Genomic DNA, 23,414 nt, shown 5'->3' with positions numbered 1-23,414 from the left:
TGTGACTATCATGAATTCTGGTCAGCTTACTCCTCAGGCTCCTATAACCACATCTTCCTGGGATGCCTGCCATCCAGACTGCATTCCCTTACTGGAGAAGTCCAATAATCTCTTTGATTCTAAAAGAGAAATGAATCTAGTCTCCAGAAGAAGCTGTTTTACATGGATATGGACTATATGATAATTATGGACCAGGGCCATAACATTATGAAATGTTCAAAACGAATTGGCAACATGCTCAAGGCAAAATAACTTTTCATTTTTTTAAGTCTGAGTATTTGAATCATTCATTCAACAAATATTTATTAAATATCTACTATGTGCACACTGCTTTAGGTGATAATTGAAAATAATATGCATGCAAGGCAAAAATAAAGGAGAGGGAAATGGGACTTCAAAAATATTACTGCAAACTATGTGTTAGATTTAAATAAGATTAGCATTCTCAATAGACACTATTGATATTTAGTGAAGCTATTAATCTTAACATCAACAAAGAACTTATTACAGTGTTTGATTACAGTGGACACAAGACTATTGTCTGACTTCCATTCAATTCAACAAGCATTTATTAAATACCTACTATGGGCAAAACACTGGGTTAGGCATTGGAAATACAAAGACAAGAAAGAATATAGTGCCTGACCTCAAGGCACTATATTCAACAAGGCACTACCATTCAACAAAGGAGAGCAAGTCAAGTATATATGTAAGAGGCACTTATTTGCTAGCTTACATTGACATTCAATGCTGGATGCATGTTCATCTGAATTCTATCCCTAGGTTTGCAACCTAAGATCCACTGAAATTTAAGGGAATGAAAGAAGGAAGGGGGGAAATGGGGGAGGGGTAAGGAGAAGAAGGGAAGGAGGAAAGATGGGTGGGTAGGCAGGCAGTGGCAGGAAGTGACCCAGAGAAGAGTTTTGAAAATGAACTGTTAAGGAAAAATCTTAGAATATGGCCCACAGCTAGGGGAGCCCATTCTTATTTCTTTCTCTCCAGTCTCTTGGACTGGTATCCCATATGGGAAAATTGGCACCACCACCACCTTCAATATGTATATACCAACATAAAAGGAACATAAATGTCAGTGAAGTGACGGGATTCTAAAAGAATTGTGATAAAAGGGAAAGTGTCTAGACAGTACTAGAAAAAAAATGAGGAGTATATTCTAAGAATGCATGAAGTCAAAAGCCAGTCAGTAAATAAGCATTTATTAAATGATTAGTTTATTCCAATTAGTGTGATAAGTCCTGTGAATACAAAAAAAGAGGAAAACATTGTACAGGCCCTCAAATTCTAAGAGGAGAGACAATATACAGATAATTTTGTACACACAAGATGAATAGTATAAATGATCTTAGAAGGGATCTTAAAAGGAAGTGACTAGGGTCATCTAGGTGGCGCGGTAGATAGAGCACTGGCCCTGGATTCAGGAGGACCTGAGTTCAAATCTGGCCTCTGACACTTGACACTTACTAGCTGTGTGACCCTGAGTGTCACTTAACCCCAATTGCCTCACCAAAAAAAATAATAAAAGGAAGTGACTAGTAGGCATGGAGGAGAGGGGTACGACTGAGAAAGATTCCTTGTGGAAGATGGAATTTGAGCTGCGTTTTTCAGGAAGTCAGGGAAGCTAGGAGTCAGAGGTAAGAAGTGGGGAGTATTCCAGAAATGCTGGACAACTAATGCAAATGTACTAAGTCAGGAGTCAGCAGCAAGGCCAATGTAGATGGATGGGAGAGTATGTGGATGGGAATAAATTGTAAGACTATTAATGTAGGGGAAAAACAGGCTGTGAAAAGCTTTAAATGTCAAGAGAGACAGGATGATATTGAGGGTCAGCTAGTCATCTGGTTTGTTTCCATCACAGAATACATGAACAGAAGTAGGAAGAAAGAAGGTTAGAAAGATCGCCAGGCACCAAATTATACAGAACTTTAATTTCCAGGATAAGAACTTTGTATTTTATGCTCTAGACAATGGAAAGTAACTCAAAGTTTCTGAGAAAGGGCACATCCTAAAGGACAGAGCCAAATCTGTGCATTGTCAAGTGTGTGAAGAGTAAAGTGTAAGAAAATTTTCTAAACACAATGTCACCTGCCTAGTTCTAGGCCTCATCACCTCTCCCATGGAGCACATGGTAATAGCTTCCTACTTTTGTTCCCTGCCCGAAGTGCTTTAGGAAGATCATTTAACAATAATGTGAAGGATGGATTGAAAAGGGCAGAAACTAGAGGCAGAGAGACCAGCTCAAAATGTTTCTAAGACTATAGGCAAGAGGTTATGGGGTGTGATATTGAACTGACCTTAAGCCTCAGTTTTGAGTAAAGTTCTATATAAGTCTTTCAAAAATTCTTTCCTAACTAAACCGAATTGGTCTTACTGCCTCCAATTATTTCAATTACCCTACTCCAACTCTTTTCTTTCAACATTATTGAATAGTCCCTATGTGTCTAAAACCAGTTCTGGAAGAAGATTCAGAAAAGTAGAGACAATCTCTGCTATTAAGAAACTTCCCTAACACTCATGCATGGGCACAGCTATATATACAAGAGCTTACTTCTTTCACACTTATTTTCCGTGTATATCTGTTTGTCCAAACTCCCCCATTCCTAAGAGCAAGAATAATTCTGAGAGTTACTTCTTTTATAATTTTCTAAAGCACCATGCACAGAGTTTGGCTTATATTTCATGTTTAATAACTCTGGCAGGCCGACTTCATCTTATTTTTCAAACCATTGAAAAGAAACGTATTTCAGAAGGTCTTTTTGCACAAACTTTCCTCTCCTGAGAATATGAAAGAATAAGCTCTGGGCCCAACTAAATGAATGGTCTACTATTTCCCCTATTGTAGCATTCTTTTGTGCCTGTCTGAAAGTCAGGACTTCTCAACGCTATTCTAAGTATGGAAGTCTTCATTTTTAAGAGGACCGAAAATAGCTAACAGCTCACAGTGGGCATAAGTAAAAGAATAATCTTCCCTATACCAAAACCTGAGATTGTTCATACTTAAAATGCAAATCAACCAGCAAGAACATGCAGCAAGAAGGGATTTGTGTGGAAGTTTTAATGTCCAGATCTCCAAGAACAGAATGAGAAGTAAAGATACATGTAGAAATTCCAACTAAAAAAAAAAAAAGGACAAGTAAATCAGCTGTCAGAGAAATTTAGGTTTTAATTTTTTTAAATGTTCCAATTATTTCAATTTTTTCAAAACTATATACATTTCGGGGCAGCTAGGTGGCGCAGCGGATAGAGCACCGGCCCTGGAGTCAGGAGTACCTGAGTTCAAATCCCGCCTCAGACTCAACACTCACTAGCTGTGTGACCCTGGGCAAGTCACTTAACCCCAATTGCCTCACTAAAAAAAAAAAAAAAAAAAACTATACACATTTCTTCTTATATCATATCTAAATTAAATCTCTCTGCAGAAATAAAAATAAAACACTGTGTATAACATGAACAAGCCCAAACTCATCCTTCTTCTGAAATTTCCTATTTCTGTAAAGATATCACCATCCTTCCACTCACCCTATTTCTCTGGAGGACTGACTCCTTACTTTCCCTCACTCTGCATATCCAATCACGTTCCAAATCCTGTGGATTTCCCGTGCATAATAGTTCACGTTTGTCCCATCCTTTTTATCCACGTTGCCACTACTCTGGCTGGCAACCTCATCACTTCTTGCTCATACCACAGTAATAGGCTCTGACTGGGCTTCTTTCCTCAAGCCTCTCCCCTCAGCACTCTACCATATATAAGCTGCCCAATTATACTCTTAAAACACATGTCTCACCATGTCCCTCCTCTGTGTAATACACTCCAGTGTCTCCCCTTTGCCTCTGGGTCCAAATACAAACTCTTCCATTTAGCATTGAAAACCCTTCACAACCTGGAGCCAACCTTCTAGTCCAGGCTTACACACAACTACCCTCTATGCCCTGTACAATCTCATCAAAACGGCCTTCTTGTTCTTTACACACATTCCTGTGCCTTTGCAGAGCTTGTCCTGCTGCCTCCCCTTCTGTCTTCTGCTATTTAGCATATCCATTTTCCTTCAAAGCTCAGTTCAAACATCACCTTCTAAATGAGGCCTCATACTTCCTGATAGCTGTTAAAGCCTCTTACCGAATTGACCTCGCATCAATTTTGCATATCTGCTGTACATATATTTATATGTACGTGTCTCCCATGATAGAATTAAATCTCCTGAAGGACACAGGCTGATTTTTTTTTTAAGTCTTTATATACCTGGCACCTAGCACAATGATAGTGCCTGAAACAGTAGGTGGCTCAATACATTTTTACTGACTGAATGACTGATGGATGTTCCACTGTTAAGATCATAGGACTTAAAAGTGGGGGAAAACCTCAGAGAGCATTTGGTCTAACGCCCACTTTACAGATGAGGAAATGAAGGTGCAAAGGTGTGAAATATTTCTATACCATTTTAAAGTATATCATCATGGACTTAAACCTAAGAGTCTCCTGAATACAGGTCTGGTACACTTTCAAAATAAATAAATAAATGCTGTACATTGACCTAAGAGAAAAAAATTAAGATAAAAATTAATCTGGGCCTTATATTATATATAATATGTGATAATTGTGATAAAGTGGAAATAGCACTGGTATTGGACCCATAAGATCTTGATTCTTGTCCCAGCTCAGCCACTGACTCACTATGTGACTCTATCACTTACCTTAGATGTCTGTTTCCTTTCCAATGAAAGGAGATGATAATCCTCACATTTCTTGCCTCAGAAGTTGGTTATTAGAATTGAGTGAGATAGCCGAAATAAAGAAGTTTGCATTATAAGGCATAGTGTAATTTAGTTATCATTATAACATTTCCTGTTATAAAACATTCATGACAGTAACCATGTGTTTTCCTCACACTCGCCCAGTGAGACAGGTAGGCAAAGTGACATGGTGGATAAATCAGTGGACTTGGGATCCAAGAAGATGTAAGTTCAAATTCAGTCTCAGATACTTAATAGCTATGTGACTTTGAGCCTCTAATGTAGGGATGATAATAGCACATACCTTACAAGGCTGACAGAGAATCAAACCAGGTAATGTATGGAAAGTGCTTTGCAAACCTTAAAGCACTATAAGATGCCAGCTATTAGTATTATCAGGGTAAGAAGTATTACTCCCCATTTTAAAGATGAAGAAAGTGAGGCCAACAGTTTAAGTGACTTGCCAAGCCTCATCACTCAAGTATAATAGCCTGAGCTGGAACCCAAGACTTCTAGCTCTAGATTCATTGTTACAAGAGGCCTCCAAAGATGTTCTCTAACTATAATTAAAACTTCAATTTCTCCTAATGGAGCGTCTTTTAAAAACTAAATTGAAAACTGAAACCAAAACTAGGAGTCCACCTGGGCATGGATGCAGCTATTACGAAAGCCACAGCTCCAAGAAACTCAACGAAACACCCCTAACTTGTCCCATATCTTCAGGATTCTTTCTTGTACGAAAGCTGTCCTAAACTTAGTTAAAATATGAAGAAAGCAACAGGCATAGACTGATTCTGGTTCAGGCAAAAGGCGTTGAATTTGGACTCAAGGAATCTCATCTCCAGTCATCACTTAGGCTCGCTCAGCTGTTGTTTCCTTATCTATAAAATGACCTCTAAGGTCTTCCAGCTCTGATCTATCTATGGTCCTATGAGCCTAAGATCCAAAGCAACCCTGAGTCCCAGGATGTCCTTTCTACCTAACGCTTCCATGAAAAAAAAACAAAAACATATACAGAAAGTGTATTCAGAAACAATAAAACCCGAATATCTCATGAAAATTCATGTTTGAATCACTGACTCACATCCCTTTTGTGCTGGCAAGAGGATTGGGTGGAGGGAATACACTGACTCCAAGATGTAATGTTACCTGGCCAAATATAGCCTTTGAAAAAGTAGCATTCAAGGTTGAAAATACACAATGAATAGTGTTTAGAGGAGAAATGCTTTCTCCTGAGAAAATAAACAAAATTCAAAATTATTCACTAAAAGACAATCTTTATTTTCATGTGAGGCAAATAACATCTTCCAGACTCAACTAACAAGTTTCAAAGCCAAAGAAGCATATCAAAAAGCCTTTCCCACTGACTACAACAACACAAAGACAGTCTGTCAAAAACACCATCCAAGCATTTACCACATGCCAATCACTGTGCCAAGCATAGTGTAAAAAAAACAAAGAAAATGAGTCTCAAGAATGAAGCTTCCCTTCAAAAACAAGAGATGGAATAAACCAAATATTACTTGAGATGAATCAAAGTGTTTACATTAACACATATCCAAAGTACAGCATATATTTTTAAAAAACAGGATAAAATGATGAAATAAAAATGCAAGGTAAAAATGCCCTTTAAATGTGACACGTCTATCACCTCACCTGGCTGGATGTTTTCTCTTATGATGGTTACATGTTTATCTCGGTCTGGCCGTGTGTGTTCATGCCAAAAACCTATCACATGGCCCAATTCATGGACAACAATTCCAAATTTATCACAATTCTTGCCAATAGAGATAGCCTGAGGTCCATTGCCTCTTCGACCCACATAAGAGCAGCATCTGGAATAGAAGGAAAACAGAAAAGGAAGTCATGAATAAGCTACACGAGGAGTAGCCCATTTGCGAATAATCTAGTGCCAATCAAATGTCACAAAGAACAAAGCAATCCTTCATTTACAGAATATAAGGCATTTTGATCCACCTTCCATTCTTACATATCACAAAATATTCCAGAAAGGATTACTGGAAGGTGTTCAGAAATAATCTCCATCTATGAGTGCCATGGTATTGGGATGAATGGAAAGAAGGAAGCAAGGAAGGGAGGGAGGGAAGAAGGAAGTGTGGGGACCAATTTTTAATTGGAGAGTGCTAGCTAAGCAGCTCGCCGCAATATTGGGGCAAGGAAGGAGACTGGCAGCCTCCCTCAAAACAGAACAGGATTTATTTTAACAAGAACGAACTTAAAACACACACACACACATACACAAAGAGGATGAGTAGGATCAAGGGAAAGGAAATAAAATGGGGAAAGGGAAATTATACCTGAAAAAATACCACCGCCCAGGAATCAGCTAAGAATACGCAGCAGAGATCCTGTGGCCTTCCAGTGTACAGCTAGAATGCCCAATTCTCCTCCCCCAATCCCAGAAAAACCCCACACAGCCCCAGCCAATGGCATGGCCACTCTGACAGTCACATGACTGCCCTCACTAGGCTTCCAATCATTATAATTTTGCCAGGCCCATGTAGGCGTCGGCGGCGAGTGGTGATGACGTGAGGTGCCAGCGCCATGGCAATGGCTACAACCAGTGGGTGGAACACTGTGCAGTTTGCGGAGCCCCAGATCAGTGCTCACCGAAGCATAAAAACTTCAAATAACAATTAATTCTGGAAGAAGGGAGGGAGGAAAAAAGGAAGGAAGGAAGGAAGGAAAGAGGGAGGGAGGGAGGGAGGGAGGGAGGAAGGGAGGGAGGAAGGAAGGAGGCAGATAGGAAAAAAGCATTTATTAAGTACCTATGACATGCCAGATACTAAACTAAGCATTTTACAAACATATCGTTTGATCCTCACAACAATCCAGGAGGCAGATACTGCTATTAATCCCATTTTACAAATGAGGGAACTGAGGCAGACAGAGGTTAAATGACTTGGCCTGGGGTATACAGCAATTAATTGTCTGAGGCCAAATTTTAACTCGGGTCTTGCTGACTCCAGGCCTGACACTTGGATCCACTTTGTCACCTTCCTGCCTGCAAAAGGGGTCATTTTCCCCAAAAACACACCATAAAGTTCCAAAATTGATTTCACTATTTACAGGAGAATCATAAAAAGATCATGTTATTTAACAGGCCCAAAGTGACAAAATATAACTATTTGGGTTAAGCAACCTAAAGTCATGCTACATCTTTGCCCAGACATTCCAAATTAATTCCCAAGTTGGTTATATAGTAGTTGTCACAATCCAAGTAAAGGGTTTTATACTAAGCTGCCAGACCCATTTTAACATTTTTCTACTCTTTTCATATTCTTGGAAAGTGCCCTGTGCTCTTGAGCACTTAGGACAATAAATATCAAGGATCTCTAACTTTTTCTCAAATTTTTTCTTATATATATATGTACATACAGCTCATTTACTCAAAGTTCTTGGAGAACAGGGACTAGTCTCTGAGGTTTGTTTTTTTAAAAATAATTTCCAATATAATCTATTAAAGTTTACAATAAACACATTAATCCATAATTTGTGCTTCTCTCTCTCTCTCTCTCTCTCTTACACACACACACACACACACACATACACACACACGTCCTCACATGCACATTTTGTTGATTTCCAAGGTGTAAAAGTTAACTCTGAAAATTTAACAATCAGCTCTCATAAGCTAGTTTGAGCTGTCTCCAGCACACCTCTAGGTCTAGCTCTCATTTTGGGTACTTGCTCATTTTTAAAAAACAAAACAACACAAATTCCCAAAGATTACATTTTTGTAGTCTATGTATCACATACATTGAATAATAACTTGCATAAGGAAATTAAATAATGAAGCAATACCCGTCATTGCTTTGGGGCAAATCATAACTACTGATACACTTTTGACTCCCAGAAATGAAGACTTAACTTGGAACAGCAGATGGAGCACTTAATAAAAATGAGGAAGATTTGTATTGCCCTGACCATAAAGCATTAGTTACATTTGATATATAAAAGGAAAAATGATCATATTTACCACTCAGTTTTGTGGTGGTAAGTGTCATTTTCCCTCAATCATGATTTCTTATTTCACTTGTGTAGGTAACTTCAAATAATGGAATTCCTTAAATTAATAGATTGGCAAGTATTCAGTCATTTACATTCTTTAAAGAGGGGTTACACCTAAAGGTTAATTGACTTGCCCAGTATCCCAAAGCTCCCAGGAGAGATCTGAGACCAGATTTTCCTGATCTGTAACCGGCTCTGTATCTCATCAGCTTTCAGCTGTTTTTAACTTTTGTTTTTTAGGTTTGTTTTTTTTTTTTTTGCTCATGGCGATTTTGACTTGAAGAATTATGACACAATGAATGTTTAAGTTGACAATACCATGGGAGTCAAGAGATGTCCACATATATAATTTCCCTCTAATAGGTGGGCATTTTTGTTGACTTCTTTGTGAATTCATGGTTATTAATTATTTTGTAAATACTTATACTTACCATGCTGCATATGCTGAATAAGTAAAACAAGTTAAAAATTATTATAAATTTTCTTTTATATGTGATAACATAATATCCAAATTTCTGCAACCAGTCTGGGGTAGTATGATATATCACACCCTGTGAGACCCACTGCTCTACCTACTATACTAAAATGCCTGGATATGCTTCAAAAATAATAAATCAATAAATAGCAAAATCAATAAATTGGTTCTAGAAATGGGGGCTGGGAAAAGTGGTAAAACAAACTTCTGCTTAAAATTGCAATATCATAACTTTCTTCATACTATACAGCATAGGGTTTCAGAAAATGTTCCTATTTGGATACCATATTTATTGTTTGAAAACTGTTTCTGCCTTCTGCCTTCTGCCTTTCTGCCTTCTTAGAAGATATTCTTTATTTTGGCTTCAATTCTGTTACAGGCTAGATGCAGCACAGAAATCTTTAGACTGACACATTTCAAACACACACAGCTTAACAGTCTTATATCACATTATAAGTAGAATCCTTCTGCTCCTTCTGATCATGGCCATTGAACTTAGAGCTTACTGTATTGTGAGGTTATAACCAAGATGTCATGACCAACCTGCTAACATCTTACCCTAACTGCTTCTGCACTAACCTGATAACTGACTTCCCTATTTCTTACCTCTATCCTCTCCAATCCATCTGACACATGGCTCCAGAAATAATCTTTCTATGATCCATGGTCATATGATCATGTTTTTCACCAACTGCAAACCTTAGGTGACTTCCTACTGAAGCAAAGATATAAACTTCACCCACTATTACTGCCAAGGGCATCACCGTCCTCACAGTCACCCAGACTCACAACCTAAATGTTTTCCTTGACTCCTCACCATCTCTCAACCCCTTCCATAGCCAAGTTGCCACGTACAATTAATTCCATCTTTCTAACATCTCTCTTATGTGTTCCCTTCTCTCCTCAGACACTGTCACCATCATGGTGGTGGAGGCCCTCATTAAATCATACATAGAGTATCACAGGCTGATCTGCCTGCCTCAGTTCTCTCCTCACTCTAGTCTTTACTCAATAATCAAATTAATCTTCCTAAGGGGCAAGTCTGACAATACCATATTCAGTAAATTTCAGTGGTTTCCTATCATTTCCAAAATCAAATGCAAAAGTCTCTCTTTAGCATTCAATTTCCTTCACACCCTGCCTCCCCCACCCTTCTACATTTTCAGTCTTCTTGCACTTTACAACCCTCCACATACATTTGGATCCATTGACACTGGCCTCTTTGCTGTTCCTCACATGAAACACTCCATTTTCACTAGCTGTTCCCTGTGGGTAAAATTCTCTCCCTCATTTCCTTCAAGTTCCTACTAAAATGTCACCCTCAAAAAGAAGCCTTTCTAGATTCGCTTAATCCTAGTACTACAGCTTCCTTCTGTTGGTTATCTCCAATTTATCCTGTATATATATTGTATATATCTTTGTACACAATTTATCCTGTATATATATTGTATATATCTTTGTACATAATTGTTTTCATGTTGTCTCTCAAATTAGACCGTAAGCTCTTTGAGAGCAGGGACTATCTTCTGTCTTTCTTTGTACCCCCAAGATTTAGTACCTGGAACACAGAAGGTGCTTAATGACTTGCTCATTGACTGATTGGCATTTAGCCTCTTACAATCAAGCTTTTAGCTGAGTTTCCAGCCATGTTATTCTTTGCACAAAATCTAAATTTCAGCCAAAATGAATTACTATCTCTTCTCTGAATCTGACAATCCATCTCCTGCTTTTTTACATTCACACAAACTATCTCCTAGGCATGGAAAGTACTCCCTCCTCATTTCTGTCTCCCAGAAACCCTGTCTTCCTTCAAGGTTCAGTTGATACGCTGCATATTTCATATTTCTTTCCCACATCATTCCCTTCTCTCCTCAATCTACCATGCATTACACTTGCTTGCACATATGTAGTATCTTCCTCACTCAGTAGATTGGAAGCCCCTGGGGGGTAGAAAATGTTTTATTTTTCTTTGTCTCCTTAGTACCTGTTAAACTGAACTGCTGAAAGAAATATGGAGAAGGAACAAACAGCACTCTGAGTGCTGACTTTTTAGAACCAAATTTATACATTGATAGCAAATATCAGAATAAAAAAAAGAAAGACAAGAATGAAAAAAATTTTAATTTTAAAAAATTTTAAAAATAAGAAAGAAAGAAAAGGCAAGAGATTGTGGAAAAACAAAAAAGGAGCTACAGCTAGGTTCTAATTAGTGCAAAAAAATAAACCTCATGAAGTTTTTGCATTATTCAAATTCTCACTACATATTTCTCCTGAGCAAGCATAACTTTGAATTAAGGCAGCTATGCATGCATTCACTCAATAGAATTCATTATACACACTAATCGGGACATAGATCCTTGGGCTAATGTTGACTGATAAGTTATTTCTTTTCTTGTGGGAGAGGAAGAAAGGAAATTTGGCTTTTCACTAGTACAGCATATCCCAGGGAGGAAACTTCTCATGTCAAAGCATAATGGTAGGCAGACGGAAAGATAGATAATGTGTATACATATATGTAGGTATATACAGATACCTGCACACATCTATAGTACATCTATATTACATAGTATAAAAATATAGAATATTTATAATTTACAGTCCGGAGGATTTGCTTGGAGACCCTGAAAGATTCTGGCATTTTAATACCTTTAAAATTATAGCTAGAATACAGCATCATTATGACCATTATGCAATAGGAGGGCATATTCTCAAGTCAAATACAAACTCTGGGTGGGTGACTTGCCAGGTCCCCTCATTCCAGAAGACCTTTAGCACCATGGGCACTGATTGTCACCAACTGGACTAATTTCATGAAAAAGATTCTAGGGGAAAAGTATCTATGTAGCTAGGTAGCACACTATGTAGCTAGAGTTCTGAGCCTGGAGCAAGGAAGATCTGAGTTCAAAATCAGTCTCAGATACTTACTAGCTATATAACTGCAGGTGAGACACTTAACCCATATGCCTCAGTTTGATCATCTGTAAAATTGTAATAATCATAGAACCTACCTCACATGGTTGTAAGAACAAAACAAAATAATGCTTCTTAAGTACGTGGCACAAGATAGGCACAATATAAATTCTATTTATTATTATTAATTATGACAATTATCATTTAATTATTATATTATTTTGTTACTACTATTATAATTTGTAGATAAGCACAAAAAAAGAAAATGGCTATACTTTTTAAAGTATAGAATGGAAAAAAGAATATTCTCTGGATATGGGCCAAGTAAACACCTTGAGGACAGAAACTGTGGCATTTTTGGTTTTGAATCTCCCAAGCCCAGCAGGGTATGTCTTTAATAAAGGTTTAATAAATTCAGTGATTTCAATTTCACATGAAAGTTAGCTAGCAATCCCTAAATTAATTATTAGATGGAAGACTGCTAGATGAAACAATAAAATGTATTCAGAGCCAGGCATTTGTGTGCCCTAAGCAAGGCTTGAAACTTTTGGCCCTACTACTGAAGCATGAGCCATCTGCACATTAGCTTCCAGTGGAGATCTTTGCCACTGGAACACATGTGATTTAATTTATCATAAAGTAAAGTTACCTGCCTTCCCTATATCTAATCCCTGTCCTATATAAGTCATAATAAAAGTAAAGATAGGAAATGAAACAGAGTATGCAAACTCATCTTCCCTAAGAAATCGTCCAGTAGCCGATGTGTTTGTATTGACATGTAGAGAATCTGTGCTTATATGTCTATGTGTGAGAGCTATAGTGAATAGAAGATCTGGTCTATGAATTGGGAAAACCTGGGTTCTAGTGAGCCCCTCCTCTGACACATGCTGTCTATGAAAACCTAGGTAAATCAGCACCTCTCAATGCTCCCTGGGAACTAAGGCTATGATTTGCAGAGCAGTTGTCATTTCACACAGGTAAACAGCTTCCATGGGCAGTTGGTTGGCACAGTGGGTAGAGTGCCTGGACTGGATTGAGAAAGACTCATCTTCCTGAGTTCAAATCCATCCTCAGACACTTATTAGCTTTGTGACTCTGGACAAGTCACTTAACCTCACTTGTCTCACTTTCCTCATCTGTAAAATGAGTTGGAGGAGGAAATGGAAACCATTCCAGTATCTTTGCCAAGAAAACCCCAAATAGTGTCACAAAGTCAGGTATGATTGAAAAATAACTTGACATTAGCAAAGATGGATTTCACTAAGAATTCCCTACACCAATAAATTAAAGCTACACAATTAAAATATACATGTACACATACATAGATAAATTTCTATCTCTATTTGTGATTATTAATCCTATTAAAGAGAATGATTACTAATGTTCATCTAAACACAGGAATGTTCACAAAGTGCTTACATAAATTATCTCATTTGATCTTCACAATAACCTTGCAAAGCAGGTCTATTATTTCTGTTTTACATACTGAGAAGCTAAGGCTTAGAGCAAATGGGTGAACAGTCCAGCATCACATGTCCAAAAATAAATAGTAAATAGTAAATGTCCAAAGAGGGAATGGAATTTAGGTCTTCCTGACTCCAAGGCAGGTAGCATTCTGTTTACTATGTCATTTGAGTCCCCATTTCTAATTTTGCCACTGATTTGCAGAATTGGGGACCATCTAGGTGGGATAGTGGATAGAGTACCAGCTTGTCTGGAAGATTCATCTCTCTGAATTCAAATCTGACCTCAGACATTTACTAGTTGTGTGACCCTGGGCCAGTCACTTAACCCTTTTTGCCTCAGTTTATCATCTGTAAAATAAGCTAGATAAGGAAATGGCAAACTACTCCAATACCTTTTCCAAAAAAAAATCCAAAGAGCAAATGAGGTCATGAAGAGTCATACATGACAGAAACAAATAAGCACCCACAAAAGGTAGATTTCAGTTTTCTCATTCAGAATATGAGGGAGTTGGGCTTGATATTATCTCAATTTCCTTCTATCTTTAAAATTCTGTATTTCAACAATTATTCACATAGTACGGATAATTGAATTTTTTCTCAACGTAGGAGAATTTTCACTGAGTACTGTCCCCTTCAAAGCAGTCACATCATCAGGCTAAAACTAATTCTAATGAATCTCCCTTTGTTCAAAGTATTTTTTGATCTAGTCCCTCCTTTGGAATTTTCTGAAGAGTCATTTTATGAACCACTCAATGGGAAAGAAACTTAAAATGATTTATTATCACACACTGTTTGGGACCAGAAATAGTATTTCCCAACTTGGAAGTCCAAAGAACTTCTGGTTATTTGGAAATCCAAATGCCCTCCCCCAAGAGCAAAGTCTGCAAACACAGATGGTATGCAAAAGCAATGCATTACAAGCAATAAGGGCAATTCCGAAAGCTGAATCACAAAATCTTAGAGGGGAAAAGGCAGTTTAGAGATCATCTAGTCGAACTTCTTCTTAGAATCTCTTCGACAGGAAGCCGCTAGGTGGCACAGTGGATAGAGCACCGGCGCTGGATTCAGGAGGACCTGAGTTCAAATCCAGGATCAGACATGACACTTACTACCTGTGTGACCTTGGGCAAGTCACTTAACCCTCATTTCCCCACCAAAAAAAAAAAAAATCTCTTTTACAACATGAAAGGCCGTGCAGTACAGTACAAAGAGGAGTAGACTTGGAAGAATGAAATAGGAGGAAGAGAAGGAACTAAGGATTTATCAAATATTTATTATGGGCCAGGTACTGTGCTAAGAAAATGAGGCAGAGAAAAATTAAGGTCACACAGTAAGTTGCTGAAGCCATAGTTAAACTCAGGTCTTCCTGACTGCAAGCTTAACACTCTATGCATGGCAGGAGCTAGGATCAGAAATATCAGAGGCCCAGGGTTCAAAAGTTATGATTCTATGATCCTTGATGAGATATATCCATAATTCAGTCAGTCATATAATCGTGGGCATAAAGGTCTATTCAATGATTTATGTCTATTTAATGATCATTTTAAAGGGGTTAATATTGATTTAAATGTACAACTTCCTATGAAGTAACAGCAACATTGTGTGATGATTAACTGTGATAGTCTTAGCTCTTTTCAGCAATACAATGAACCAAGAAAATTCCGAAGAACTCATGATGAAAAATGTTCTCCACATCCAGAGAAAGAACAATGGGGTCTGAATGAGGAGCGAAGCATACTATTTTCAGTTTCCTTTTTTTGGTAGCTTTTTCCTTTTGTTCTGTTTCTTCTTTTATGACATGGCTAACATGAAAATGTTTTACATGATTCTACATATGTGACCTATATCAAACTGCTTACCATTTTAGGGAGGAGGAAAGTGAAGGAGGAAGGGAGAAAATTTTGGAAATCAAAATCTTATTAAAAATGAATGTTAGGGGGCAGCAGTGGATAAAGCACTGGCCCTGGATTCAGGAAGACCTGAGTTTAAATCTGATTTCAGACACTTGACACTTAAAAGCTGTGTGACCCTGAGCAAGTCACTTAACCCTCATTGTTCTGGCCCCCCCCCCCAAAAAAAAAACAAAAATGAACATTGAAAATTATCTGTACATGTAATTAGAAAAATATTATTTGAAAAAAATAAATGTATAACTTCCAGTACTTTGTTTAAAAGCCTTGCACAGCCTAGAGATTCTGGAATGGTCATCACTTAATAAACACTCGCTGTGATTGATATCTAAAATATGGATGCAGCTCCCTGTCCTGGGAGCCAGGAGGTATTGATAGTGCTATCTCTGCCACTAATTCACAAAGTAATCCTGAGTGAGCCATATCTGCAAAAAGCCTCAATTTCCTCTTATGTAAAACGAAAGGGGTGGAGTATATGATTGGTCTATGCCCTTCTCACTAAAGATTCAAAGATTCTATACTTTCTTCTACAAAAATATGAGTAAAAGATACAAGTAGAGGTAACAACAACAACAACAAAATACTATATACAAAAAGCTTTAAGGAACTCCATTTTTTTCAAAAATGTTCAAAATTAAAATTTCTTTAGGAGCCAGGATTAAGTAAACCATTTCCTGTTTCAACTCACCCACAAGGTCTATACGTAAATACGATGTAACTTTCTTCATCACTTCTTTCGATGAAAGTTACACACGTGTGTTTCTCCCAGTGCCTCATTGCCTGCTTGAACATGGCTCGCTGGCTGCCTGAAAAAGTGGCCTGGCATCAATAGAAAGTATTCATTGCAAAGGCAAAAAAGAGTGTCCCAACCATTTGGGTTTCCCTAGACCAAGACTGGTTCACTAAGTGATATTGTTTTTCATAAAGATTATGTAAGTCTTTAGAGCAGGGCTTCTTAAACTTTTTCCATTCATGACCCTTTTTCACCTGGGAAATTACAGAACCCCAAGTATATAAGTATATAAAATAGGTATATGTAACCTTTTACTGTTGTCAAATTTTTTGTGAGTCCAACATTCAGTTCCGTAACCCTATATGGGGTTGTGACCCACAGTTTAAGAAACTCTGCTTAAGAGTGGTGACACCACTCCAAATCATGAATGAGTTATTATTGTAAATCTTCAAGGATAAAGAAATCTCACTCACAATTTCTGAGCTGGCAAAAGGCATGAAAAAGCTTGAATTGACTCAGGTAAAGATATGAATTTTATGGTGCAATTAGAAGAAACAAAAGAAAATCTCTGCAATATTGGATGGAGTACCTTTATGGAAGATATACGATATATGGACAAGAATAAGAAGGTAGGAACGGGTTCCAAAAGAAGCTAGCCGCAAGATTATGAAGCCATTTAGGTATTGAAGTATAGACATCCATATCTTATACCCAAGCAATAAAGCTCATTATCTTTACCAGTATGTGTGTAAAAGATGTTATAACTGATATATAAATTATTCTAGTGGGTTATCAGAAATCATCTGTTGGTAGACAGATTTAGTGGCATATGGGAAGCACAGATTTAAAAACGCGAAGAACATTAGACAATTAAAAATATTTTTAAATGTAAGCATGTTCTGGCACAATGACACAGTAATCTGGTTTGGTAGGTATTCTTTTCTTTTCCTTCATCTCATTTCTTCACTATTGTTATGATAATTACACAAATAAATGTATTTGCTTGATTAATCAGAAAGTATTATTTTATTAGTTTTCTTCCTTTTGCCAAAGTACACAGAAAGATTCTTACCAGTGAAATTGCCTCCTATAAGGTATGGAATGACACCCCCAGGCCATATTCTTTCAGTTCTTGATGTAGCAGCCCTGGGAACTCGGTTTTTCTCATTTTGCATTGAGAATTTTACAGATGCTTTTCCCTTGGCTGTGTTGTTTGGTTCTGAGCCTGTAGTGACATTTAAAATATTCTATGAAACAAAAGTACTTCATCAGGGTTTCTTTTTAGCCCCTTAAAGGACAAAGGTCTAAATGTCTTAGTTTTTACTGTTATAAATGTGCCTGAAGTTAAAGCATAAAAAAACAAAACAAAACAAAAACCCCACACACAACTTAAGTACTAAACAAAGGAATTCTTATGGAACTACTTTCAAACACAAAATGTCTTTTACCAAGCCAACATATCTAAAAACCATGTGAGACATACATAATGAATACAAAGTAACGAAAATAACTGACATTTACATATCACTTTAAGGTATGCAAAGCACTTTATAAATATCATCTCATTTTATTTTCACAACAATCCAGTAAGGTGGCTGCTATTATTCTCCTTTTACATATGGGGAAACTGAGGGAGAAAGAGGTGAAGTGACTTGCCCAGAGTCACACTGCAAGTAAATGTCTGAAGTGGGATTTAAGTTTAGATCTTCCTGGCTCCAGGTCCACCACTCTATCCCCCTGTACCACCTAGCTGCCTTACACTAATATATAGTAAGTTCTCTAAGTTACTAAAAAGTAAATAGTGTGTTCTCTAAATTACCAAAAATTCAGCAGCAGATAACTAAGATGGACCTATTAAGATACTGCCAATAACTAAGCTAATTAAGGTTATTCGACAAAGTATATTTTGCTGTTCAAAGCAGCTCATATTAAGAGCAAAGTCTGTTTCCATATTGTCACTGAATCCTCAGAATCTAGAAAAGCGCCTGGAATGGAGGAGGAGCTCAAGAAATGCTTCTCAAACTGAACAGAAACTGAAAACAGCAAAACTAGCCACAGAGACTATTATATTGTTTGCTGACATGATCCTTGCAGAATTATCCCAGTGTTCACATCCAAGGGTACAGATTTTTGTGGGGGAAGAGGAATGGCAGGTAGCATTTATCTTGAATATGCCCCCAAAGACTATGGTTGTTGATTGAACAATACACTCCAGACATTTTTAAGTGACTTGCCTAGAGTCACACAGCTAGTGTCACATGTCTGAGACTGGATTTGAATTCAGGTCCTCCTGAATCCAGGGCCAGTGCTTTATCCACTGTACCATCTGGCTGCCCCCACTCCAGACATTTTTAATTGGTTGTCTCTTATGCCAGGAATGTTCTTCCTCTTCCTCTTCATCTCTGCCACTTGGCTTCCTTCAAGTCCCAGCTAAAATACCATCTTCTACAGCATTTCCTCCTCATTTGAGTGCCTTCCCTGTGTTAATTTCTTCTAATTTAGCCTATATACATACTTGTTTGCACGTTGTCTCCCCCACTAAGAATATGAGCTCCTTAAGAACATAAATTGGGTTTTTTTACCTTTCCTTGTATTCATGGAGCTTAGCACAGTATCTAGTACATAGTAGATGTTTCAAAAATATGTATTAACTGCTTGGTCCATTTCTAGGCAATTTTCAAGTTTAAAAGGTCTTTTTGCATTTAAAGCTGTGGTTTAGAGGTAAATCCCTCTTTTTTTTTCCATCTTACCTATCTGATTATTTTTCAAATAACAACATATTTCTATAATACTTTGATGTTTATAAAGTACTTTATGTGCCAACCATAACTCATTTAATCAGAATATAGCATCAATATCAGAAAACATGTACTCAGCACCAAGTATATTTATTAATTGTCTATGTCATTATGTTTGCTTGTTTGTTTTTGTCATAAATTATATTAACAAAATCTACAAAAGGCCATGGGCCTTCTGGGTTACTATTATATTACCTAAGATTCAGCACAGTGTCATATATAAATAGAAAGTGAATCAATGATGGATCAATACATGGATTTTTTTAAAAATAAGGTAAGATTGTTGGGAGTTTCTCTGGACTTGAGTGGGCCATCCATACCTTGCTCTAAACCACAACACTGGGGTAAACCCCATTAGTTGATCCAATATCCATTTCACAATCCTGAAATGTAATCATCCCACAATTTATCATCACATATTGATGTAAATACCCAGTTTGTGGTGCCCTAAAAAAAGTATATTATTAGCCAATCCCTGAAAGGTAGGTGGATATTTCATAACACAAATCATGTATCTCTTCTTGAAAGTATCAATGCAATTCAGTGTTAAAGTGGCACAATATTCAGGGGCCTTGACAAAAGCCATTTAGTGTTTCTACTTTTCAGTAGGGTTTGTACTTCTGTAGATTTGGGGATGATGAAAAGTACCACAAATGATTCATCTGCTATGTTTCTTTAATAATGGCAATTTATGGGCTTTGCCTGGTACATGCTTCATAAAAGTGCCATAAGATGAGACACAATGTCACCATACTTTAAAAACGAATCATTGTTTACATTCAATTATTGGATAAACTTGGACATATCTCCATTTTATATGAAACCAAATAAATTAATAATGATGGCCAATATCATAATGAACACCTAACACATTTTTTGGGCAGGGCAATGAGGGTTAAATGACTTCCCCAGGGTCACACAGCTAGTAAGTGTCAAGTGGCTGAGGTCACATTTGAACTCAGGTCCTCCTGAATCCAGGGCCAGTGCTTTATCCAGTGCACCACCTAACTTCCCCCCACATAATACATTTTTAATGATGGAAAGCTGAAAATAAACTTAACCAAATTTTAGTTTCCCTAAATTTTATTAGTTCTATGTCACAAGATCTACCTGACAATAGAAACAAGAAAAATGCCACTCTCACCACTCCTTCTTTAAGAACATGATATCATATAAATAAATTGCTTTAAGGAACAAGACTGCTATAATTAAAATGTTGACTGTACACCAGGTAAAGCAGCCTGATACTTGAAACACTGAAAATACCAGAGCCAAATCTTCTTATTCTGTCTATGAGCTGATACAGAGCCCCTCCTTTCTTTGATACACCATGGTCTCCCAGGCCACCTTAAAAAGAAGACAGAGAGAATTATTCAAGTGAGAGTCACTCTATATCATGATTTTGGAAAACTAGATGTCTCATTAGACATCATGATATACTTTTAATGGGGCCTATAAAATTATATGACTAGTATAGGCATATATTTAATAATATATACACATAAGCACATAATCTACATCTACATACATGCATGTGTATATATACTAGTCCTGTAGCATAGACATATATACATACTAGTCATACATATATCCTAGTCATATAATTTTATAGGGCACACTAAAAGTACATATATCCAGGTGTGACCCTGGGCAAGTCACTTAACCCTCATTGCCCCACCAAAAAAAAAAAAAAAAGAAAAGTACATATATACATATATATAGTATACATATAAATGTAAAGTATATATATATAAAGTACATATATAAAGTATACATGTCAAGTATGGATAAATATAGCACACGTAAATATATACATATATAAAGAACATGTTTCCCCTCATAAATGTGTCTATGTTTACACATATATTCCTCATATATGTGTATATATACATGTGTGTGTTCACATGTGCTTTTAAAAAACATTAGAGATAATTGTGACTTCTAGGACAAATATTAGAAATGTTTAAAAGTAATTATCATAGTCCATGAGCTTAACCTCTAGCTGATAATACATCAAAATCAGCTATAGATGAATAAAATTTATAATTTAAATTATTAATGTTCATCAATCTTAGTAGATACTAGCCAACAAACTAAGGAAAATTAAGTAAGTGACCTTTTGGCAAACAAGGATTTGCACTTTGGTAAACATATATGTGTGTGTGAATGCTTTCATAAATGTTTACTTACATATATGTTTACTTGTGTATGCATATACACATACATGCATGTGTGTATGTGTATGCATATGAATGAGAGAACCTTTAGAGGAAATTTAAAGTAATCCAATAGCTAAACATTCCAGAAGACAAGTCAAAATGACTCTGCTATTCAGACAAGTTGTAACAATGACATCATCTCATTATTATTTGAAACATTTTCTTCACTGAGGCCTTGACATCTGGCACTAGTAAGGACTGACAGACGACATGCTCTACTGTCCTAAATGCAGATAAACAGTATCTCCATTTACATGCTGTAAAGAAGCAAGGGTAATTCAAGATACTAAAAGGGGGAAATGACTAGGTCATTGTTACTACAAAGTTTCAGAAGAATCATCAGTAGACTTAAAAAAATCTCTTAAATCAGTTGTCTTAGTTTAAAATACTAACCAATATTTTAAAATTTTACTCTAAAACATCTCCATGCAATTCTGATAGTAAACAGATTTGGAGAAATAAATTAAATGACTAACAAATCAAAAGGAAATGTAATTATGCTTTAGGATAATTCATGCATAATGGGATCAGCCAAATCCATAATGATAGACTGTAGTCTATAGGCTTTTAGAAGTAGAAAATATTTGAGAGATTATCAAAGCTAGCCCTTGTAAGATAATATTGAGTAAACTGAAGCTCAATAAGACTGAATGACTTTGAAAAATGTCATATAGTGGGCTGAGTCTGTGCCGGATTTAGAACCCAGATTTTTTGGATCCACATTCAGCTACTCCATCTTGGTTTCTCCTTTTTACATAATAGTCATACATATATCCTAGTCCTTTTTTTTCCATCTCTAAACTTGTTTTTAAAACACAAATTTGGTACAGGAATGTATTGTGCATAACTATACCTCCACAAATGCACACTGCAAGCACTTCATCTATAATTTATACTTTCAGAGTTACTAGAAGCTTAGAAAGGGTAAAGGACTTGGGTTCATTCAAAAGGAGGAAAACCAGAGGAGAAATTTGAACCCTGGACTTCCTAACTTGAAGTATATCACTCTAGCTCCTCCACTACATGGCCTTATATAACATGGGCTATAGATTTAGGACTAGAGGATATTGAGGCCAAGAGAAGTTGATTGCGAATTACATGGTAAGCTCCTTGGGGGCAAAGACTTTGTTTGCCCTTTTTTATATCCCCATTTCTTAGGATGACACACATATTAGCCACTGAAAAAAACATCTACTAATTGACTTGCGCATGGTCACAAGAGTAATAAGTGATAGTGGCAAAACTTGAACTCCCGGGCTATGACTCTAGACTGTGACTTCTTTTTTATTTGTTTGTTTGTTTTGTTTTTGTTTTTGCAGGGAAATAAGGATTAAGTGACTTGCCCAGGATCACACAGCTGATAAGTGTCAAGAACTCAATTCTTCCTGAATCCAGGGCTGGTGCTTTATCCACTGCACCACCTAGTTGCCCCCTGACTTCTTTTTCTTACACCCAATTAATCATAATAGAAACTTTTTTAATAACTAAAGACCATAAAATAATTACAAGTAAATTTTTTAATAGAATTACTATTTGTGGGACATGAGTCTCCTTTTGTCAAAGCAATTAAAGAATAATAGTTATAAAACAATAGGCATATTTTGTTATTAGTTTGGTTTGTTTTTCCCTCCAACATATTTCTCTCAGTTTTCTTTTTCTATTGGATTGACTTTTGTCATAAACTTCAACTGCTTTCCTAACATAGAAAGAAAGTAAAATAGAACCTTATAAGGCAAGTAAGTTAGAGGACTTGCTCACTGAATGATTGTGTAGTTAATTATTTGGATTACATTTGTACAAAGCTGTTGTACCTCTAGAGAAAAATTTTTTAAATTTTTAGCATTTCACATTTTAGAAGAATGAGGTAATACTTAGTATGATCATTCCAGACAGATTGGCGGGGGATATATTTTCAATGTCCTATTCATTGTACTGCCACTCATGAGCATAAACTTCAGCCAGTATTAATGCCATCTGAATTGATGTTTCAAAAATATGTTTTAAGTGGCTGGTCCATTTCTAGGCAATTTTCAAGTTTAAAAGGTCTTTGTGTACTTAAAGCTGTAGTTTAGAGAGACTTCCCTCTTTTTTCCATCTTACCTATCTGTCAAAATAACATTTCTAT

General features: G+C 36.7%; 1 protein-coding gene across 2 annotated transcripts in view; it reads right to left on the bottom strand.

The window, feature by feature from the left end:
- Positions 1 to 23,414, bottom strand: part of TLL1 (tolloid like 1) — a 277,598-nt gene that overhangs the window by 135,968 nt on the left and 118,216 nt on the right. The window contains exons 3-6 of one of the 2 annotated variants that reach the window (XM_043971079.1): positions 20,337 to 20,417; positions 17,345 to 17,497; positions 16,228 to 16,345; positions 6,403 to 6,581 (exon numbers count right to left, since the gene is read on the bottom strand). In XM_043971079.1, coding sequence (XP_043827014.1) covers positions 6,403 to 6,581; positions 16,228 to 16,345; positions 17,345 to 17,497; positions 20,337 to 20,417 — 531 coding nt within the window. Of the gene's footprint in view, positions 1 to 6,402; positions 6,582 to 16,227; positions 16,346 to 17,344; positions 17,498 to 20,336; positions 20,418 to 23,414 lie in introns of those variants that run through there. The other variant, XM_043971080.1, reaches the window with a different exon arrangement.

The sequence above is a fragment of the Dromiciops gliroides genome, chromosome 6, assembly GCF_019393635.1.
Source record: "Dromiciops gliroides isolate mDroGli1 chromosome 6, mDroGli1.pri, whole genome shotgun sequence".
NCBI classification, from domain to species: domain Eukaryota; kingdom Metazoa; phylum Chordata; class Mammalia; order Microbiotheria; family Microbiotheriidae; genus Dromiciops; species Dromiciops gliroides.
Note: the sequence above shows the minus strand (reverse complement) of the source record. Positions and strands in the feature narration are given on the sequence as shown.